This window comes from Macaca mulatta, chromosome 2 (genome assembly GCF_049350105.2).
Source record: "Macaca mulatta isolate MMU2019108-1 chromosome 2, T2T-MMU8v2.0, whole genome shotgun sequence".
NCBI lineage: Eukaryota > Metazoa > Chordata > Mammalia > Primates > Cercopithecidae > Macaca > Macaca mulatta.
The window spans coordinates 169,990,999-170,010,482 of record NC_133407.1 but is presented as its reverse complement, the minus strand read 5'-3'; the positions used below and the strand labels follow the sequence as shown (position 1 = coordinate 170,010,482).

Sequence of the window (19,484 nt, the reverse complement as noted above, 5' to 3'; positions counted from 1 at the left end):
TGTTTTTTCCCTCTTACTGGAACTGAATTGTAGACATTGGGCAGTACCTAGCAAGTCACAGAAGATCTGAATTAGGATGCCTTAATTACACCTGGCCTATTTTAATGATTTTAAAATTAGATCTTAAAGAAATGTGAAAGCAAATAAAAGCAGTAAGGGAAACACTACACAATGAGTATGTACAGTTGCTGGCTGCAGAATTCAACAATACAGTTTTGACATTTATAGATATCACAGCTCACTACCAGAACATCACATAAGTTTATTTCAGATGTAACAGCAATGTTAAAATTGACAAGTTTAATTCTTAACTGCACCAAGAAAACTTAGCCATTTAAGTATTTTTTTTTTTAAGTTATTCCCTCCAAAAAACTGAGGGAGCTTTTCTTTTCCACCACCACACACCATGGTTTCCCAATAGTTCTCTTTTTGGAGGACTTTTCAACTGATGAGTAAACTGCTTTAGATATTTCAGAACTTCATTCCCCAAACGAAAGCTAATCTGGACAAACTATATATTGCATAGATTTCTCTACAGATTCTTTGCTTTAAAACCTAAATGCAACTACCATACAGTGTAATTTTAACCTATTTGCCCCACAGTAAAAACTATCTGTCCTGAAAAATATGATGGATATATCCTGTGATTTTCCAGTTAACAGAATTGTTCTAAAGATAATTATCATATATCAAAATAACCAGCTCAACATAGGACATTACTTCAGTCTTTACTGACTCATAGGCATATGAACTTGTGCCCAGCTTTTTACCTCTTCCACATTCTCCTCCTCCTCCATAAGTGGATGGAATTATTTAACATAAGTTTGATGTAGGACAATTAACCCTTTACAAACATTTACAATTTAGGTTAAGTCACTGACTACCATGGAAAAAGAAACTATATAATGATAGGGAGCCTACACACTCAATTCAAAATTTAATATTTTTTCCTCCTTAAATAACACATACTTGTCATGAGGCAGCTATTCGGTTTTCAATAACCACATTTAGGGATACATTCATAGGACTGATTAGATAGTCCAGGTGAAATGGTTATAGAAATAGAGGCAGTGTCATCTCAGAAAACCATTTATATATCAAAGTCGATTTTGATATCTGGGAAGTTTACAAAAAGGCTGCTGCATTCTTCAAACTAATTATGCTTTCTGTAACTCAAGCACTCTTCTCTTGCCAAGAGCAAGCTGAAGCTTATCCATGAAGATAAATGAGCTTAATGCTAAACTTTTCTTCTAAGCTTAGATTTGGATTGTTTTAAGAAACGAATACTCTCAAAAAACCAGCAAGGTCTTTCTACATTTTTACCATCTTAAGATTAGAAACCTATAAACGCATTCATCAACTGTCTTCTTTTTCTGTATTTTTCTTGGCACTCAAGATTGTTGAAGTCTACTGCACCTTGTACTTTCACATTCTCAAATAAAAACTTAAGGTGATAAAGTGTGCATAAACATTTTATAAAATAATTTTGTCATTTAACATATTTGGAGATGAGACTTTATACTAGAATTTTACACAAGAGGATAAATATGAATGAAACTTCCTTTCAAAGTCAAATGACAGAAAGCTCAAGCCCTGTGCATTATTTCAAAGTCTGAGAACATTTCTAAATAGTGGAGATGGGACTATAAGAGGAAAACATGAATATTTCAGATGTCTCCCATCTTACAAAGTTATCAACCTGTCAAAGCCACTCTCTATGTGCCAGAAAATGATCTGGCATAAACCAGTCCTCTCAGTGGAGGAGGTCACAGTGACATTTGTATTATTAACATTTTACACTTCTACTTTTCCAAGAATAGAAGCAATATGTTTAATAATTACCCCTGCCTCAAATCCTTAAACTCAATATCATAGGCACTGAGTATAAGCAAATCTGGGATGTTCTCCAACAGATATGCAATAGCACAGCTATGTTATTCTGAAAAATACTGTCTATTTTTTCCTATAAAATCAAATGCTCAGTGGCCACACTTTTAACAGCTGGCATTAGATGACATTAATTGAATTTATTGTGTCACAGTCCATCTAAGCTTCTTTTTAGGTACTTTTTAATATGTCCAAGAGAAAACACCTGCTTCAGGTTTATTTAGGGGTAGTGACCTATAAGGACATCAACTCAATTTTTAAGGTTAGACTATTGTCAGGTTTACTGAAGAAAAAGGAACAGGGGAAAAAATTAAATCACAACACACCTCTTTAGGTCAGTTAAAGGCCATATCTCTAGCTGGGATATTAAAAAAAAATTAATCTCACCAGCCCACATTCTAAAAGTTAATGCCACTAGTAACAATCAACAGCAGGAAAAACAAACCTGCTAACAACCAGCCCACTCATTAGCAAAAAAGCAGTTTAACTCAAATACTTAGACCAAAGTATAACACTAAACCAAACTGCCCCACCCACCAGCAAGAAGAGAAGATATAATTGCTTAAAAATCAAAATAAGCTTAGTATTTCTTACAAGGATAACGATGTTCAACTCCCGAGAGAGTGCTCAGAAGGACTAAAGGTGGAGTGAAGGCAACGTCTAGGGATTAGTATCCCAGTCTTAAAAAACCCAAAGTACCACAAACACACTCAACTAGTCTATGCATTAGAGAACAAGATATTGCTGCTGCTTCTTTTTGTCTTTTGAAATATACAATGTTTTGTAGGCTCTGCCCTTCAATGTGAAAGCAGGACATTAAATTTGAAATTTGACAATTAAATTTTTAGGACCATCTAGCTTTAACTGCAAAATTAAACAGATCTACCTTCTCCTTCCTTCAAACCACCTCACAAAAATAAGAGAAAACAATTCAAACATGATTATTTTTTTGAAGTCCTTCAAAGTATTATAACTCTTAGAGAAAAGGAAAGGAAGAAAGAAAAACAAGAACAAGGAGGGAGAAAAGCTTTAAAAGAAAAGTGTTGGGGGAGGGGGTATCAATGGGCCTCTCTTTTATTTGGCGACAAGCAAGTGCAAGAAAGTTCATTTGTAATTTGTTCAGTTGTCTGTCTTTTGCACATCTGCATTCTGACCAGAAGGAACTTTGAGGTTTTTCTGCAGCACATGAGCATCTGCAGGCTCTATCCTCTTATAGTAGTTCTTCTTTGTCTCAATAATCTCAAAGCCAAACTTCCTGTAGAAGTCAATTGCCGACTCGTTGCTGATCTGGACATGCCTGAGGTATAAGAGAGTATCAGAAAAAAATTAAAATTAAGGTTTCATCAAGTTTTAAGCATTCTCCACAGATAGCTCCAAATTGGTTGGAGCTAGAATGCTGCACATTTGTTACATTCTCTTTACAATTACCACTAATCAACAAAGGTTAGGCATGCTTACCTAAAAGCTTTTGATGACAATTTTACAGTTTTTTTTTGAGACGGAGTCTCTCTGTGTCGCCCAGGCTGGAGTGCGGTGGCGTGATTTTGGCTCACTGCAAGCTCCACCTCCCAGGTTCATGCCATTCTCCCGCCTCGGCCTCCCGTGTAGCTGGGACTACAGGCGCCCACCACCAAGCCCAGCTAATTTTTCTATTTTTTAGTAGAGATGGGGTTTCACCGTGTTAGCCAGGATGGTCTTGATATCCTGACTTAATGATCTGCCTGGCCTTGGCCTCCCAAAGTGCTGGGATTACAGGCGTGAGCCACTGCGCCTGGCCCAATTTTACACTTTTAATCTAATTTTTACATTTGTAAGACAGCTGGTTAAGATTAGAAGGCTCACAGTGTTTATTCTTATAGTCAACAAATGGAAAAGTACCACAGCTATCAAAATTTTTTCATTTTAAGAGGATAAATTATTAAAAGGCCCTATTAACACACAGAAAATAATGATGAAAAATAAAAAACTAGGGTCTCAAAGCTTGAAGATATATCTTCCTTCTGATTGATAAAAAACATGGTATGTTTTAAAAATTAAAAATGCAAGCTTTCTCAATTACTCCCAAAAATAACACTGTATAATTCAGCATCTCACACAGCCAAACTAAATTATGAACATCCATGACTGTGATCTTAGTCATAGCTCTTTATGTACAGCCTCTTGAGATTCAAGTATAATCTCAGCTAGGTAATCTATGATTTTGATTATTAAACTCTACTACAAATGATCTACTACAATGTTCAAGGCTATCCAACATAGCCTTGAACAAAACACACAAGGTTATGCACGAGAAAAGTAGTATTAATGGTTTTGAATTCTGAAGACTTGAGTTTTTTCTTTTTTTGAGATGCAGTCTCGCTCTCTCTCCCAGGCTGGAGTGCAGTGGCGTGATCTCAGCTCACTGCAAGCTCCGCCTCCCGGGTTCACGCCATTCTCCTGCCTCAACCTCCCGAGTAGCTGTGACATGGGCGGCCGCCACTATGCCCAGCTAATTTTTTAAATATTTTTAGTAGAGACGGGGTTTCACTGTGTTAGCCAGGATGGTCTCTATCTCCTGACCTTGTGATCCGCCTGCCTCGGACTCCCAAAGTGCTGGGATTACAGGTGTGAGCCACTGCGCCTGGCCAAGGCCTGAGTTTTAATCCTGATTTCCTCCCTATGATTTTGGAGCTCTCATCCTAATATAATAAAGCAATGTGTTCTATCTCAGGTCCCTAATCTACTATTATTAATAAAACAAAACTAAACAAAACAACTACTCGAATACTTTGTAACAACTACTTCCACAGTGTTTCCAAAGGCACAGTAAGTGACCAGATTTTAAAGTTTCTAGTCAAGATTTCTCCTGCCAACTTATTAAACCCCTCTGATAAGAACATAAAATATTAATTTACTTACAGATAAATGTTGTCAAAAGTACCATCTTTTTCACAGATGTTTAAGACATGATTTAACATTTTAGTTCCTGTTAATAAAACAAATAACATGTGACTTCATAAATCAACCTTTAAATTATGTATCTATCCACCTGCCATCTGAACTACTTATTGGGTCCTAATAGAATTTATGAGGTATAGACTATTCTTATTTTCCAAAGTTGTGTTCTCTCTCTACAATAGCTACATATGTTTAAAACTGTTAACAGAAGACTAACCTTTTTAAACAAGCACTTCCAGGTAGAAGAAAAACAGAAAAAGCAGAAGGGGACGTAAATAGCAAATCTATGTAGGGATTCCAGCAGAATTATGTTAACAAACATTAGTTATTTCTCACCATATTTTACATAATTCAGTAACCCTTTCTCAGTATTCCTTAAAAAGACCCAAATTAACTTACTAGGTCAGACACATTAACAAAGAATATGTTTATGCCTCTCTGAAGAAGTAAAAAAACCCACAATTTTTTACCTATTCCTAGCCTTCGGTAAGGTGCCAGACATCCTAGTGTCATGATGTAAAGTCTCTTCTGATTCTGTGAATGATCCACCCTACAGCATACCGCACCTACAGCAATATCATTGAAATAGGCTGCCAAGGAAAATATAAAGATATAATGTTGAACAGACAGAGTAACACATTTTATTTAATCTTTTTCCCTTTTAAAGGACTACATTGTTCCTATCAACATTAAATTTCATGAACTATCTCATGAATATCAATGACCTCAAAGCTCTTATGCCATTTTAGGAAGTTTAAGCCTCCTCCAGTATAGCTTAAAAAGTGAAAACACACAGGCATACACTAAATAAGAACATTAAGCATTTCTTTTTAAAATTCAACTATTTTATTCAACTGATTTCTGAGATTTTTCTCCCAACCTAGACCACTCCCATTTCCTCACTTACAAAATAAGCAAACTAAATTAGTTAACTCTTTCTGCTCTCTAAAAAATAGGGCTCAAGAACAGAAAGAAGGAAAAGGGAGGAAAAAAAAAAAAAAACCATGTAATACCAAGTTTTGCTAGCTCGCCAACCTCCAGCACATCCTTGTAGAACTTGTCATTGTAGCTGACTGGAAAGATGACCTGATTCAGTCTTTTCAACTGTTTAATATTGTGTGGTGTCACATCTCCCAGCTCGATCCGGCTACTGGAACAAATCAAAATGTACTCAATAATACATAATTAGCCTCATTTTTAAAATGAACATATGAAAGGGGAACCAAGTCTTTTTTACATGATTGATAAATCCAACTCTTTCAGACTTGATTTATAAGCAAATTACCATTTATAAGCAAATTTTGACATCATTCAATACAAATTCTACTCATAGCTTTCATACAATTACGCACATTTAGGGACAAATATGGCACACAACAACTACTACAAAGGCTAGAATAACATTCTACAAGTGTCAAAATTTTCCTTGTAGTTTATAGTTCAGAAAAATTTAGATATACCTATTTCTGATAACATTACAGTTCCTTTGTCCAAGTATCTTACTTCTAGTAATTTATTCTAAGAAAACAATGGAAGTATGCAATACCATGCACATTCTATTCATTGAAAACCGTGGTCTATGAACTACCTACATCAGAGTCACAGAGGCGATACTCAAAATTCACATTCCTGGACACACATACCCCATTCTCAGAACCAGAGTTGCTGGAACGAAACAAAGGAATCCACATTTTGAAAACCACCCCAGTATGAAAACTATCCATTAAGAAAGCAACAGGAGTGATATGGTTTGGCTGTGTCCCCATCCAAATTTCATCTTGCAGCTCCCATAATTCCCACTTCATGTGACAGACCTGGTGAATCATGGGGGCAGTTGCCTTCATGCTGTTCTCGTGATAGTGAGTTCTCACAAAATCTGATGGTTTTATAAAGAACCTTTCCTTCGCTTCGCTCTCATTTCTCCTTCCTGCCACCATGTGAAGAATGACGTGTTTGCTTCCTCTTCCAAAATGATTATAGGTTTCCTGAGACCTCCCCATCCTTGCGGAACTGTGAGTCAATTAAACCTCTTTCCTTTATAAACTACCCAGTCTCAGCTATGTCTTTATTAGCAGCGTGAGAAAGGACTAATAAAAGGAGCATTCTAAGAAACCACCTGTAATCTAAACAATTGGTTCCATGGAAAAGAAGATTAAAGCTAAAAAGTTTTCAGTTCTAACTTTTAACAAAGAATCAAAGTTGTTTTGCCTGCAGAGCTATAAACAATTTTTAATAGCTGAAGTGAACTTCACTACTATTAAAGGCAGATCAAATGTGATAAGGCAAACCTGACAGCATTCTACAATTTTCTTACTCCATCTGTATTATTTGCCCAAAAAAGATACTGTAGTATATTGTTTTGTGGAGAAAAAGCACATTTCAACCATATTTAACAACGGACTTTTGCTGGGCGGGGCGCAGTGGCTCACGCAGTCAGGAGATCGAAACCATCCTGGCTAATACGGTGAAACCCCATCTCTACTGAAAATACAAAAACAATTAGCTGGGCGTGGTGGTGGACGCCTGTCGTCCTGGCTACTCAGGAGGCTGAGGCAGGAGAATGGCATGAACCCGGGAGGCGGAGCATGCAGTGGGCCAAGATGGCGCCACTGCACTCCAGCCTGGGTGACAGTTTGAGACTCCGTCTCAAAACAAACAAACAGGCCGGGCGCGGTGGCTCAAGCCTGTAATCCCAGCACTTTGGGAGGCCGAGACGGGTGGATCACGAGGTCAGGAGATCGAGACCAACCTGGTGAACATGGTGAAACCCCTTCTCTACTAAAAAAAATACAAAAAACTAGCCGGGCGAGGTGGCGGCGCCTGTAGTCCCAGCTACTCGGGAGGCTGAGGCAGGAGAATGGCGTGAACCCGGGAGGCAGAGCTTGCAGTGAGCTGAGATCCGGCCACAGCAACTCCAGCCCGGGAGACAGAGCGAGACTCCGTCTCAAAAAAAAAAAAACAAACAAACAAACAAACAAACAAACAAAACAAAACAAAAAAACACAACGGACTTTTGTTAACATATACAGAAACATGCTTGAAAGGATTTTAATGTGTAGTAGAAATTGTAATTCTTTTTTTTTTCGAGACACAGTTTTGCTCTTGTTGCCCAGGCTAGAGTGCAATGGTGCGATCTCGGCTCACTGCAACCTCCACCTCCCAGGTTCAAGCGATTCTCCTGCCTCAGCCTCCCTAGTAGCTAGGGTCACAGGCATGTGCCACCATGCCCAGTTAATTTTGTATTTTCAGTAGAGATGGGGTTTCTCCATGTTGGTCAGGCTGGTCTTGAACTCCCGACCTCAGGTGATCCGCCTGCCTTGGCTTCCCAAAGTGCTGGGATTACAGGCATGAGTCACTGTGCCCGGCCCAGAAATTGTAATTTTAAAAACTGTATTTTGAAATGTTAAAATTCAGATTAAAAAGCAAAAAAACAAAAAAAAGAAAAAACAAAAACAAAGAAACAGCTGGGCATAAAGGTCTGTAATCCCAGCATTTTGGGAGGCCGAGGTAAGAGGATCCTTTGAGCCCTGGAGTTCAAGACCAACCTGGGCAATATAGCAAAACTTTATCAGAAATTTTTTTTAAAAAGTTAACCAGGTGTGGTGGCTTGCACCTAAGGTCTCAGCTACTTAGAAGACTGAAGTGAGAAGATTGCTTGACCCTGGGAGGTCGAGGCTGCAGTAAGCTGATTGTGTACCACTGCATTCCAGCCTGGGTGACAGACTGTCTCAAAAACAAAACAAAAAACAGCAACAATTACAGATAAAAAAAGAAATTTCTAAAGTTGATTTATCTGGATAGAGAGGAATATGATATAATATTTTATCTGATAGTACAAAGTTCTCTAAGATGTATTACTCCATAATGCCCAGTTTGGAGAACATTCTGCTTGCTAAGGAGTTAGGCAAAAACAGGAGACTTTACCCCCTATTTAAGTAGTCTGTATGAAGAACACAAAAGACAGCATAAAGCATTCTTCCTGCCATACTTAGCAGTTTTGAAAGGCTTAGCTCATTTAGCGGTCCTGCCTTGATTATTTAATTTTTATACCACTAATCTGTATTATTTGTTGCAACCAATGATCTTTGCATGTCTTGTATGTCTTCCTAAAATCTGAACATAGTTTCTTAGCAACCACACAGATTAAATAAACAAACATGTTAGTAAAAGGGTAAGAGATTTATATATTTAAAAAACCCCTCAGCACCATAGAGGTTAAATAAATAAAAATAAAAAAATAGAGATTTTCTTGTTATAGTCTCTTCCAACTTTTAGCCACATAGCCTTTTCTTATCCCAAATATTTGACAACTATAATGAATTCCCTGTAGGAAATTCATGTTTTCTTTAAGTAGATTACATCTCATTGACAGAATTCCCCCTCTTCATAACACTTTTCTGACTAAAATCTACCGGGCTCACTTTCCCCACTATCTACCATTCACATTTAAAAAAAAAAAAAAGGGAGGCCAAGGAGGGCAGATCACAAGGTCGAGAGTTTGAGACCAGCCTGGCCAATATGGTGAAACCCTGTCTCTACTAAAACTACAAAAATTAGCCCAGTGTGGTGGCATGCGCCTGTAGTCACAGCTACTCGGGAGGCTGAGGCAGAAGCATCAAGTGAATCTGGCAGGCAGAGGCTGCAGTGAGCCAAGATCGTGCCACTGCACTCCAGCCTGGGCGACAAAGCAAGACTCCGTCTCAAAAAAAAAAAAAAAAGAAAAAAAAAAAAATTCTGGGGATACTGTAATTCTGTAAAATATAGGATCCTTTATTTTTCTTTTTTTGAGACAGGGTTTTGCTCTGTTGCCCAGGCTGGAGTGCAGTGGCATAATCACAGGTCACTGCAGCCTCCACTTCTCAGGCTCACGTGATCTTCCCACCTCAGCCTGGCAAGCAGGTGAGAATACAGGCACATGCCACCACGCCCAGCTAATTTTTGAATTTTTGCAGAGACAAGGTTTCACCATGTTGCCCAGGCTGGTCTACAGTTCCTGAGCTCAAGTGATCCGCCCACTTCGGCTTCCCAAAGTGCTGGGCCTACAAGTATGAGCCATTGTGCCTGGCCAAAATACAGGATCTTTTAAAAATGCTGTAGCTGACAGGGATCACATCTTACCTACATTGTCTGCTGTTTAACTTACCACAGTGCCACAAGTTGGGTGTAATTTTTTTTACATAGGGTTTATATTAATTTAGAGCACATCACTAAAAAAAGAGTCTTAGTATTTAAAAAGTGATTTAAAATTACATTATGAAGTTTAAGTATGAATAATAATAGTAACTTAAGAACCCATAAAGCAAGCTTCTAAAGTATAAATGAAAGAACTTGAGGTTTTTAAAATTTTAGGAATCATCTGTAGCTAATAATAACTAGGCTTCAAGCACATTTATAATTTTGAAAGAATAATACCAGGTATTTCTTGACTTCGTACAAGAAGAAAAAGTGGTTATAGTGCACTGTGCTAGATTGAGTCTAATAAAAGTTAGCTACTAAAAAAAGTTTCCATCAGGGTGGCCAGATAAAGCCTAAATACAGAAAACAATATTGAACCATTAGGGAATAGGCAGCTTAATCTTTCCCTAACTAATTAAAACAATACATGTCTTTTTTTGTTTTTTTAAAAAGGCACACCATAGAAATGACGTAGAAAGGGAAAATATCCTGCCATAACATGGCCAGAAATAAGTTTGTTGATAGTCTTCCCATATTTTTCTATGTGCGTATATATACGTGTGTTATGTGTATATACATACACACACGCTTTAGACAAATTTGAGATATAAATATTGTTTGGTAGCTATTGGAAAAATTAAGCTGTTTCAGAGAAATTAATTTGATTTTTGCAAGAAAAAATATGCTAGAACAATTTCAAAATGTTCACTTAATGTAACCTTGTCAGCAAAACTAAGCTTCAAATATAGTTTAACTCTCATTAACATGATATGTCTGACTGAAATGGAATACTTCTGTAATCCTGATCACTTAGCTCCAAATTATTTTAAGACGTGGATTTTCTAAATATATCAAAGTAATATAATCAACTTGTAAATATAAGTTAGCAAGGAACATGTAGTTAAAAAAAAAAAGGCATAAGCATATGTAACGGATATGTAGACATGTCAAGAAAATGATAATATTACTTGAATGTAAACAACCAAAAAGCTTTTAGTTAAAATAGCTCATAAAAAATTAAGTTAAAAGAAAGTCTAAAGTCTCTATTAAAAAACTAATCTAATGGAGATTTTAAGAATTCTGTGAATCTAAATTTTTCTAAAGTTCTTACAAACATAATAGAGTTGCCTATTTAAAGCATAAGTCAATTCTATTTCAATAAATATTTGAATATCTGTCTTATGCATCTGGAATGCAAAGGTGTTTGTTTACATTTGGTAGGAAAGACAGGTATATACAATGTGCTACTAACACTGTATGTACATATAGTACAAAAATAATACCAGAATGAAGGTGACAATGGGAAACATTTTGAAGAATGATAGCTTATCCTGTGGAAGGGCAATAGACGCAGTCTAATAAAACATGAACAAAATAGCAATGATGTAGTCCGAAAACTAGTCAGTTTGATATGGCTAAAACATCAAGTGTGCTTGTGTACAAACGTGGAAGCTGAAAAAGAACCAATTTTATGAGGGCCTCGTATATTGGCGCATTTGGTTATCTTCTCTATACTTATTCTCTTGATCTCACTCAATCTTGTAGTTCTGTGGCTTTAATGCTGCCAAATTTCCAAATTTCTGTCTCTAGCCTATAGTTCACTCCTGAACTCTACACTCCTAGATCCAAGCCATCTCCAGCAGACACTTCAAAGTGAACATACTGTAAACAATTTCAAATCTTCGTTCCAAAATCTGCTTTGCTTGCAGTATTTCCTGTCAATTGATGGCCTCTCCATCCTTGGCTGCAGAATATGTTAACTCCTTCAAGTCTTTGTTCAAATGGTATCTCAAAAAGGCTTACCCTGACACACTTTCTTTCTTTCTTTCTTTTTTGAGACAGTGTTTCCCTCTGTTGCCCAGGCTGGAGTGTAGCGGTGCAATCTCAGCTTATTGCAGCCTCCACCTCTTGGGTTCAAGCAATCTTCCTGCCTCAGCCTCCTAAGTAGCTGTCATTACAAGCATGTGCCACCGTTCCTAACTAATTTTTGTATTTTTTGTAGAGACGGGGTTTCACCATGTTGGCCAGGCTGGTCTTGAACTTACGGCCTCAAGAGATAGGCTCGTCCACCCTGGCCTCCCAAAGTGTTGGGATTATAGGTGTGAGCCACTGCACCTAGCCCTTGTAATATTCTTGATACATTTTCGTATCAGGGTTATGTTGGCCTCAAAGAAAGTTTGGAAGTGTTTCTTCCTTTTTGCTGTTTCATTCAATCAATAAATAGAAAGTTTCAGGTATTTTCAAACTATGTTAGGAAGGGCATAAACATTTAGGACTACTGTAGATAATATGACCCTTTGATCATTTTGAAATATCCCTCCTTTTTGCTGGCAATACTCCTTGTTTTAAAGTCTACTTTGTTCATCAATACACACAGTTTTCTTTTTTTTTTTTTTGAGATGGGGGTCTCAACTCTGTTGCCCAGGCTAGAGTGCAGTACCACAATCTTGGCTCGCTGCAACCTCTGCCTTCCGGGCTCAGGGGATCCTCGTGCCTCAGCCTTCCAAGTAGCTGAGACCACAAATGCATGCCACCACTTCCAGCTAATTATTATTATTTTTTTGTATCTTTGGTAGAGACAGGATTTCACCATGCTGCTTAGGCTGGTCTTGAACTCCTGAACTCAAGCAATCCACCTGCCTCAGCCTCCCAAAGTGCTGGTATTACAGGGATGAGCCACCAGGCCTGGCCTTACAGCTTCCTTCCAATCAAAGTTTCATGTTCTTTAACCTTTTTTTTTTTTTTTTTTTTTTTTTTAATTTTCTTGTGTCCTTAAAGTGTGTGTCATGTAAATAGCATATAGTTGGATCTTATTCCTTTAATCTGACAATTGGAATATCTGGTCTGTTAAAAATTAATGGGCCAGGCACAGAGGCTCACACCTGTAATCCCAGCACTTTGGAAGGTTGACTTGGGTGGATCACTTGAAGCAAGGAGTTCAACACCGGCCTGGCCAACATGGTGAAACCCTGTCTCCTAAAAACACAAAAAATTAGCCAGGTGTGGTGGCGCGTGCCTTTAGTCCCAGCTACTCGAGAGGCTGAAGCAGAATTGCTTGAACCCAACGGCAGAGGCTGCAGTGAGCCGAGATCGCACCACTGCACTCCAGCCTGAGTCACAGAGCGAGATTGTTCAAAAAAAGATTTAATGTAATTATTGAATTACTGATTTAGTTGATTCAAGTCCATCAGCTTGCCATTTTCTATTTGTACCAAGTATTAACTGTTCTTCATTTTCCTGCCTTTTATGGGGATCAATTTTGATTGATCCCTTGGCTTTTGGAAAGAAAACTTTTTAAAGCTTACATAAAACTAAATTTATCTTTGTGGTGTATAGTTCTGAGCTTTTACAAATAATCATGTAACCCTTACCAAAATATACAATAATTTAATTACTCCCCAAACCTCCCACATGACCCTTTAAAGTTCAACTCCCAGGCAGCCCCTAATCTCTTTTCTGTTCCCCATAGTTTTCCCTTTTCAAGAATGTCACATAAATGGAATCACATATCTGCTTGTTTGGTTTCTTTCATTTAACATAATGTCGGAGACTCACCACAGTGTTGTGCGTATCAATAGCTCATTCCTTGTTAATGCTGAATGGTAGTCCATTATGTGGATGTACTGTAAATTTATCCTCTTGTTGAAAGGCGGCTATTTATAATTTTTGGAGATCATGAGTAAAATTCCTATAAACATTTACCTATAGGTTTTGGTATGAACATAAGTTCTTATTTCTCTTAGTAAATACCTAGGAGTGGGAATGCTGGGTCTTAAGTGCATAAGAGTTCCAGCTGGTTTGCATCTTCATCAGCATTTGGCATTAACTTTTAAAATTTATGCTATTCTAACAGGTATATAGTGACAACTTATTGTGGTTTTTAATTTGCATGCCTCTAAATAATAAATGAAGTGAGCATCTTTTCATGTATTTCTTTGCCATTCATGTATCATCTTTGATAAACTATCAGTTCAGATCTTTTGTCAATTTTTTAAAAACTGGTTTTTCTTGAGTTTTGGGTGTATTATGGATACTTGTCATTTGTAAGTTATGTATGTTGCAAAGAATTTTTACCAGTCTATGGCTTTTTTCATTTTCTTATTGTTTTTGGGAGAGTTTTACATTTTGACAAATTTATTTCATGGATTCTATTTCTGAGTTGTATTCAAGAAATATGCTTAACTCAAGATCACAAAGAGTTTGTTTTCTTCTAGATGTTTTACATTTAGGTGTATGAACTCCCTCTTTCTTAAATCCCCCTCATTTTTTTTTTTCTTAAGCAGCTTTCTTGAGGTATAATTTATATACCATAAAAACCATGGTTTAAATGCACAGTTCAGTGATTTTTTTACTATAAAGCTGTGCAACTGTCACTGCAATTCAGTTTCGGAACATTCTCATTACAGTCTCAAAATTCCTTAGGTGTATCTGCAATCAATCCCCTTACCTACCCCTAAACAGCCACTAAATCTACTTTCTCTTTTCACAAATGTCTTTACTAGACATTTAATATAAATGGAAGCACACAAGAAAAGTGATCTTTTGCACTAGGCTTTTTTAATGTGGCATACTTTTGATGTTCACCTGTGTTTTAATACATGTCAGCAGTTTGGTCTTTTTATTACTGAATAGTATTCTATTTTGGTATAGTTTATACCACATTTTGTCTATTCATTCACCAGTTGATGGATATTTGGGCTGTATGTGCATCTTGGCTATTATAATGCTACTATGTATATTGCATAAGTCTGTGTGTGGACATACGCCTTAGTTTTCTTTTCTGGTAGATAACTAGAAGTGGGATTGCTAGGTTGTATGACAAATATGTTTAGCTTTTAAAGAAACTGCCTGTGGTAGGTACAATAATGCCCCCCACCCCCAACCAAAGGATGTACATGTCATAATCCCAGGAATCTTGAATATGTTACTTTACATGGAAGAACAGACTGCAGATGTGATTAAGACCTTGAGATGTGAAGATCAACCATGATTATCCAGACAGGCCTAATATAATCACGTAAGTCCTTAATAAACAGAGGAGATATGACAACAGAATACGATTCAGACGAAAAAGATTTTAAGATGCTCTATGGCTGGCTTTGAACATGAAGGAAGAGCCAGAAGCTAAGGAATGCAGGTTGTCTGTAGAAGCTGGAAGAGCCAAGGAAACAGATTCTCCTCAAGGGCCTCTAGGAGAAACACAATCCTGCTGTATTAGTATCCTAGGCTATCTTTAAAAATTACCACAAACTCAGTGGCTTGAAGCAACAAACTTATTCTCTTATAGTACAAGAGGCTAGAAGTCCAAAATCAAGCTGTCAGCAGGGCCATGTTCTCTAAACTCTAGGAAAAAATGTTTCCTTGCCCCTTCCAGCTTCGGTGGCCCCAGGCTTGGGGCAGCCTACCTCCATCTTCACATGGTCTTTGTGATGTGTCTGTTTCCTTTCCTCTTCTTATAAGGACACTATTCATTACATTTAGGACCCACTCTAAATCAGTATGAACTCAATTATACCTACGAAGACCCTATTTCTAACTTAGCTCACATGCTGAGGTTCCAGGTAGATAAGAATTTTTGAAGGACAGTATTTAAAATCACTCTACCTGCCAACACCTTGACTTTAGCCCAGTGAAACCCACTTCAGACATTTAACCTCTAAACTATGGCTGTGGCATTTATATTTCCATCAGTAATGTATTAGGGTTCCAGTTTCTCTACACCTTTTATTGCCTTTCTGTTAATTGCCATTCTACTAGTGTGATGTGATATCTCATTGGACATATTTATCTAATGACTAATGATGTTGAGTATGTTTTCATATGGCTATTAGCAATATGTTTATTTTTTTTTTTTGGTAAAATGTCTATTTAAATCTCTTGCCCATGGTGTAGCCCTGAGAATAAACCTAGAATTTTTCCACTAATTTTGTACTCCTATTTTTACATTGGATTGCTTGTCTTACTGTCATAAGAGTTCCTTATATATTCTGGATACAAGTCCTTTATTAGATATATGACTTTGCAACTAAGCTCAATTATTAGCTTGCCTTTTCATTTTCTTACCATGGTATCATACTAACATAAGATGTTAGTAATATGAGAAAACTGGGAATTCTTTGTAGCATCTTTGCAATTTTTCTGTAAATCTAAAACTACCAATTTTTTCTTTTTTTTAATTAGTGGAGAAACTATTAGCGTAACAGATGATAAGGCATTTCAGCCACTTGCAATTTGTGAATCTTTTTGGATTCTAATGTGAAAAAAATGTATTTTTAAAAGACATTTACAAGACAGAAAAAAACTAAGTACAAACTAGATATCAGATCATAATATAAAGTATTGCAATTGTTTAAAAAATCTTTCTCTGTTAAAGATTCACATTAAAGCCCAGGCATGGTGGCTCACGTCTGTAATCTTAGCACTTTGGGAGGCTGAGGCGGGTGGATCACCTGAGTTTGAGAGTTTGAGACCAGCCTGGCCAACATGGCGAAACCCCATTTCTACTACAAGTACCAAAAACTAGCCGGGTGTGGTGGCGCGCACCTGTAATCCCAGCTACTCAGGAGGCTGAGGCAGGAGAATCGCTTGAACCTGGGAGGTAGAGGTTGCAGTGAGCTGAGATTGCAACGCTGCACTCCAGCCCTGGTGACAGAGCAAGACTTGTCTCCAAAAAAAAAAAAAAAGAAAGAAAAAAGATTCATATTAAATATTAAAGCATTTATAGATGGAAAAGGATAATACATCCAGAGTTTCTTTTGGAAGTGCCCCAGTGAAAAGGGAAAATTATAGGTCAGGCAAAGACGAAATAAAATGGGAATCGATCCTACTTACTGTAGTTGATTGATGGGGCTCATTCTACTGTTTCATTTCATAAATGTTTAAAGATTTCCACACATCCACCATGGAATACTACACAGCCATAAAAAAGAACAAAATCACATCCTTTGCAGCAATATGGATGCAGCTGGAAGCCATTATCCTAAGTAAATTAAAGTAACAGAAAATCAAATACTGCATGTTCTCACTTGTAAGTGGGAGCTAAACACATAGTACACATGAACATAAAGATGGGAACAACAGATACTGCGGACTACGAGAAGAGGGAGAAGGGAGGGAGGGGCTAGAGGTGAAAAACTACCTGTTGGGTATCATGCTCACTACCCAGGTGACAAGATCAATTGCACACTAAACCTCAGCATCATGCAACATACCCATGTAACAAACCTGTACATGTAATCCCTGTACCTAAAAGTTGAAAAAGAATCCCTAACAAAAAGTAAAATAAAATACAAACATTACTTATTATGTAAGGCACAACAAGCTGCAGTACTTTCCAGGCATGTTATTCTTGACATTAAAACTCAAAGTAGAAAGTAAATGATTCCTCATTTATTTCTTACTGTATGAACAAGTAAAAGGAGGCAAGACCTTCAAACCTTTAATACACTATAATTTCTCAATCCCCAGCTGTACAAGGCTTCAGTTTATATAGAACAGAAATTGAAAGAGAGCTGAATGAGTGAGCCTTCCATTTGGGTACCAGATCACTCTTCCAAATTTCAGCAGTGTCCAGACAGTCTGTTATCATCTCTGCCTTTGGAATAAACACCTATTAATACATGTTCTGATAGTTTCCCCCCCCCCATCAAAACTAGTGTCAAATGCTTTTAAGGTATGAACGAGCAATTTTAAAAATGATTTATATGATGCAGTCTAAAAGTTACCCAATGAGACTGAAGTGTTAAAAACTAGGTGGTAAAGGGAAATGCACTTGGATTTTTAAAATGAAAGAATTCTCTTTTAAAATATATCGCTTTGACAGCTATTTCCTGAAACATAACTAGTTCATAGCGTATAACCTTTGATTATGGGACTATATCAGGCTACCAAGGATGTCTGTAGTAAGAAGAAGGTCAAAGAAAAGAATATAAAAAACACTTGAATTTTAGAGGTAAAAGAACAGGAACCTACAAAGATGTCTAAGAAACGATTTTCAAGAGAAGGGAGGAAAAAACCTGGAGAGTAGTGTTACAAAATCAAAGAATGAATCCCAAACCTGGTTATATACCAGAATCATCCTGCCAGTTAAAAATTCAGATTCTCAAATTCCACCTTGGCAGCTTTACTTTTGTAATTAAGTTTGTTATGTAAATCATCATCCAAATTTAACACCCAACTAAATTAAATTTCCCACTGCATGTGTGTAAATTCCTAAATCTGAGAAATCTGGTGAGGGAAACAAGAGCTAAGGATGGACACAGAGAATGGGTCATTGGAAAAACTATGCTATACGATCACAAAGGATCACAAATTGTTTGCTTACTTCTGGTAAGAATGTAATATAACGTAACAATGTAGACTACCTTAATTTATCAGCAGTTTAAGACCTTTACTCTGCATATAAGACACAAATCGCCCGCCTAAGAGTTAAATCAGCCATGTGGTCACATCTGTTTGACCCACAAGTTTTTTGTTTGGTTTTTGAGACAGTCTCCCTCAGAAGCCCAGGCTGGAGTGCAGTGGCACAATCTCAGCTTACCGCAACCTCCGCCTCCCAGGTTCATGTGATTCTCATGCCTCAGCCTACCGAGTAGCTGGGACTACAGGCGCCCACCACCATGCCCGACTAATTTTTGCATTTTTAGTAGAGATGGGGTTTTGCCATGTTGGCCAGGCTGGTCTCGAATTCCCGGCCTCCGAAAGTACTGGGATTACAGGCACGAGCCACCGTCCCTGGCCTGACTCAGTTTTTCCTTTTTGTTTCAGGTTTTTACGTTAAGTTCAATGCTAATATTTAAATTAAACGATTTTATATAAAGTCTCAAATTGCAGCTTCTCTTGCTTTACTGATTTACTTTATCTGCATGGTCCCTGTTGGCAGTAGAGTTTATGGCCCTACCTGTAGAAAACTGAAGACAGTTGTTATTAAATAAACTAAATTACTCTCTCAGCTCAAGTAAATTGGTGTGACATGCTACTTTTTCTTGTTTTTCAGATCCATAACAATCAAACCCCAAGGCATTCTCATACCAGAATTTTTAGACTAAGGAACTGAAAGTGGGACAGACTGTGATGTAAGTAAGAAACAGCTACTGCCAAAGTGCCTACAGACAATTTATACTAAGTTCTTAAATGTGAAACATGCAGTTACTTGTGTGCCTCTATAGACCCCCATGGGCTATTAATTTGTGCCACAAGATTGTAATTTCATGTACGTAACTTCTGGGCTTAGAATATGCTAGTAGGAAAACTTTACTCTTGGCCTATAAATCAAGCAGTGTGACGAGATAATGCACACTAAATTTTGGCACAGCAATGTCAGATAATATGGACGCAAATGTTTTTAGCTATTTAACTTATTGCCAATTACGCTCATAATTGTAAAAACATTTAGTAGCAATATTCTGAAAGGCCACAAGATGGGGATATGACTCCACAAAAGTGGGTCTCCGTAAAAAGTTTTTTTAAGAAGGATGGTTTCACTA

General features: G+C 37.3%; 1 protein-coding gene across 6 annotated transcripts in view; it reads right to left on the bottom strand.

The window, feature by feature from the left end:
* Positions 1-242: 242 nt before the first annotated feature.
* The window catches only part of NAA50 (N-alpha-acetyltransferase 50, NatE catalytic subunit), a 29,140-nt gene continuing 9,898 nt past the window's right edge, over positions 243-19,484 (bottom strand). Inside the window, exons 2-6 of one of the 6 annotated variants that reach the window (XM_028843327.2) lie at positions 16,831-16,978; positions 5,838-5,974; positions 5,295-5,414; positions 4,786-4,852; positions 243-3,184 (exon numbers count right to left, since the gene is read on the bottom strand). In XM_028843327.2, the coding sequence (XP_028699160.1) occupies positions 3,007-3,184; positions 4,786-4,852; positions 5,295-5,414; positions 5,838-5,974; positions 16,831-16,853 (525 nt within the window). In that variant the 5' untranslated portion in view covers positions 16,854-16,978 and the 3' untranslated portion in view covers positions 243-3,006. 6 annotated transcript variants of the gene reach the window in all.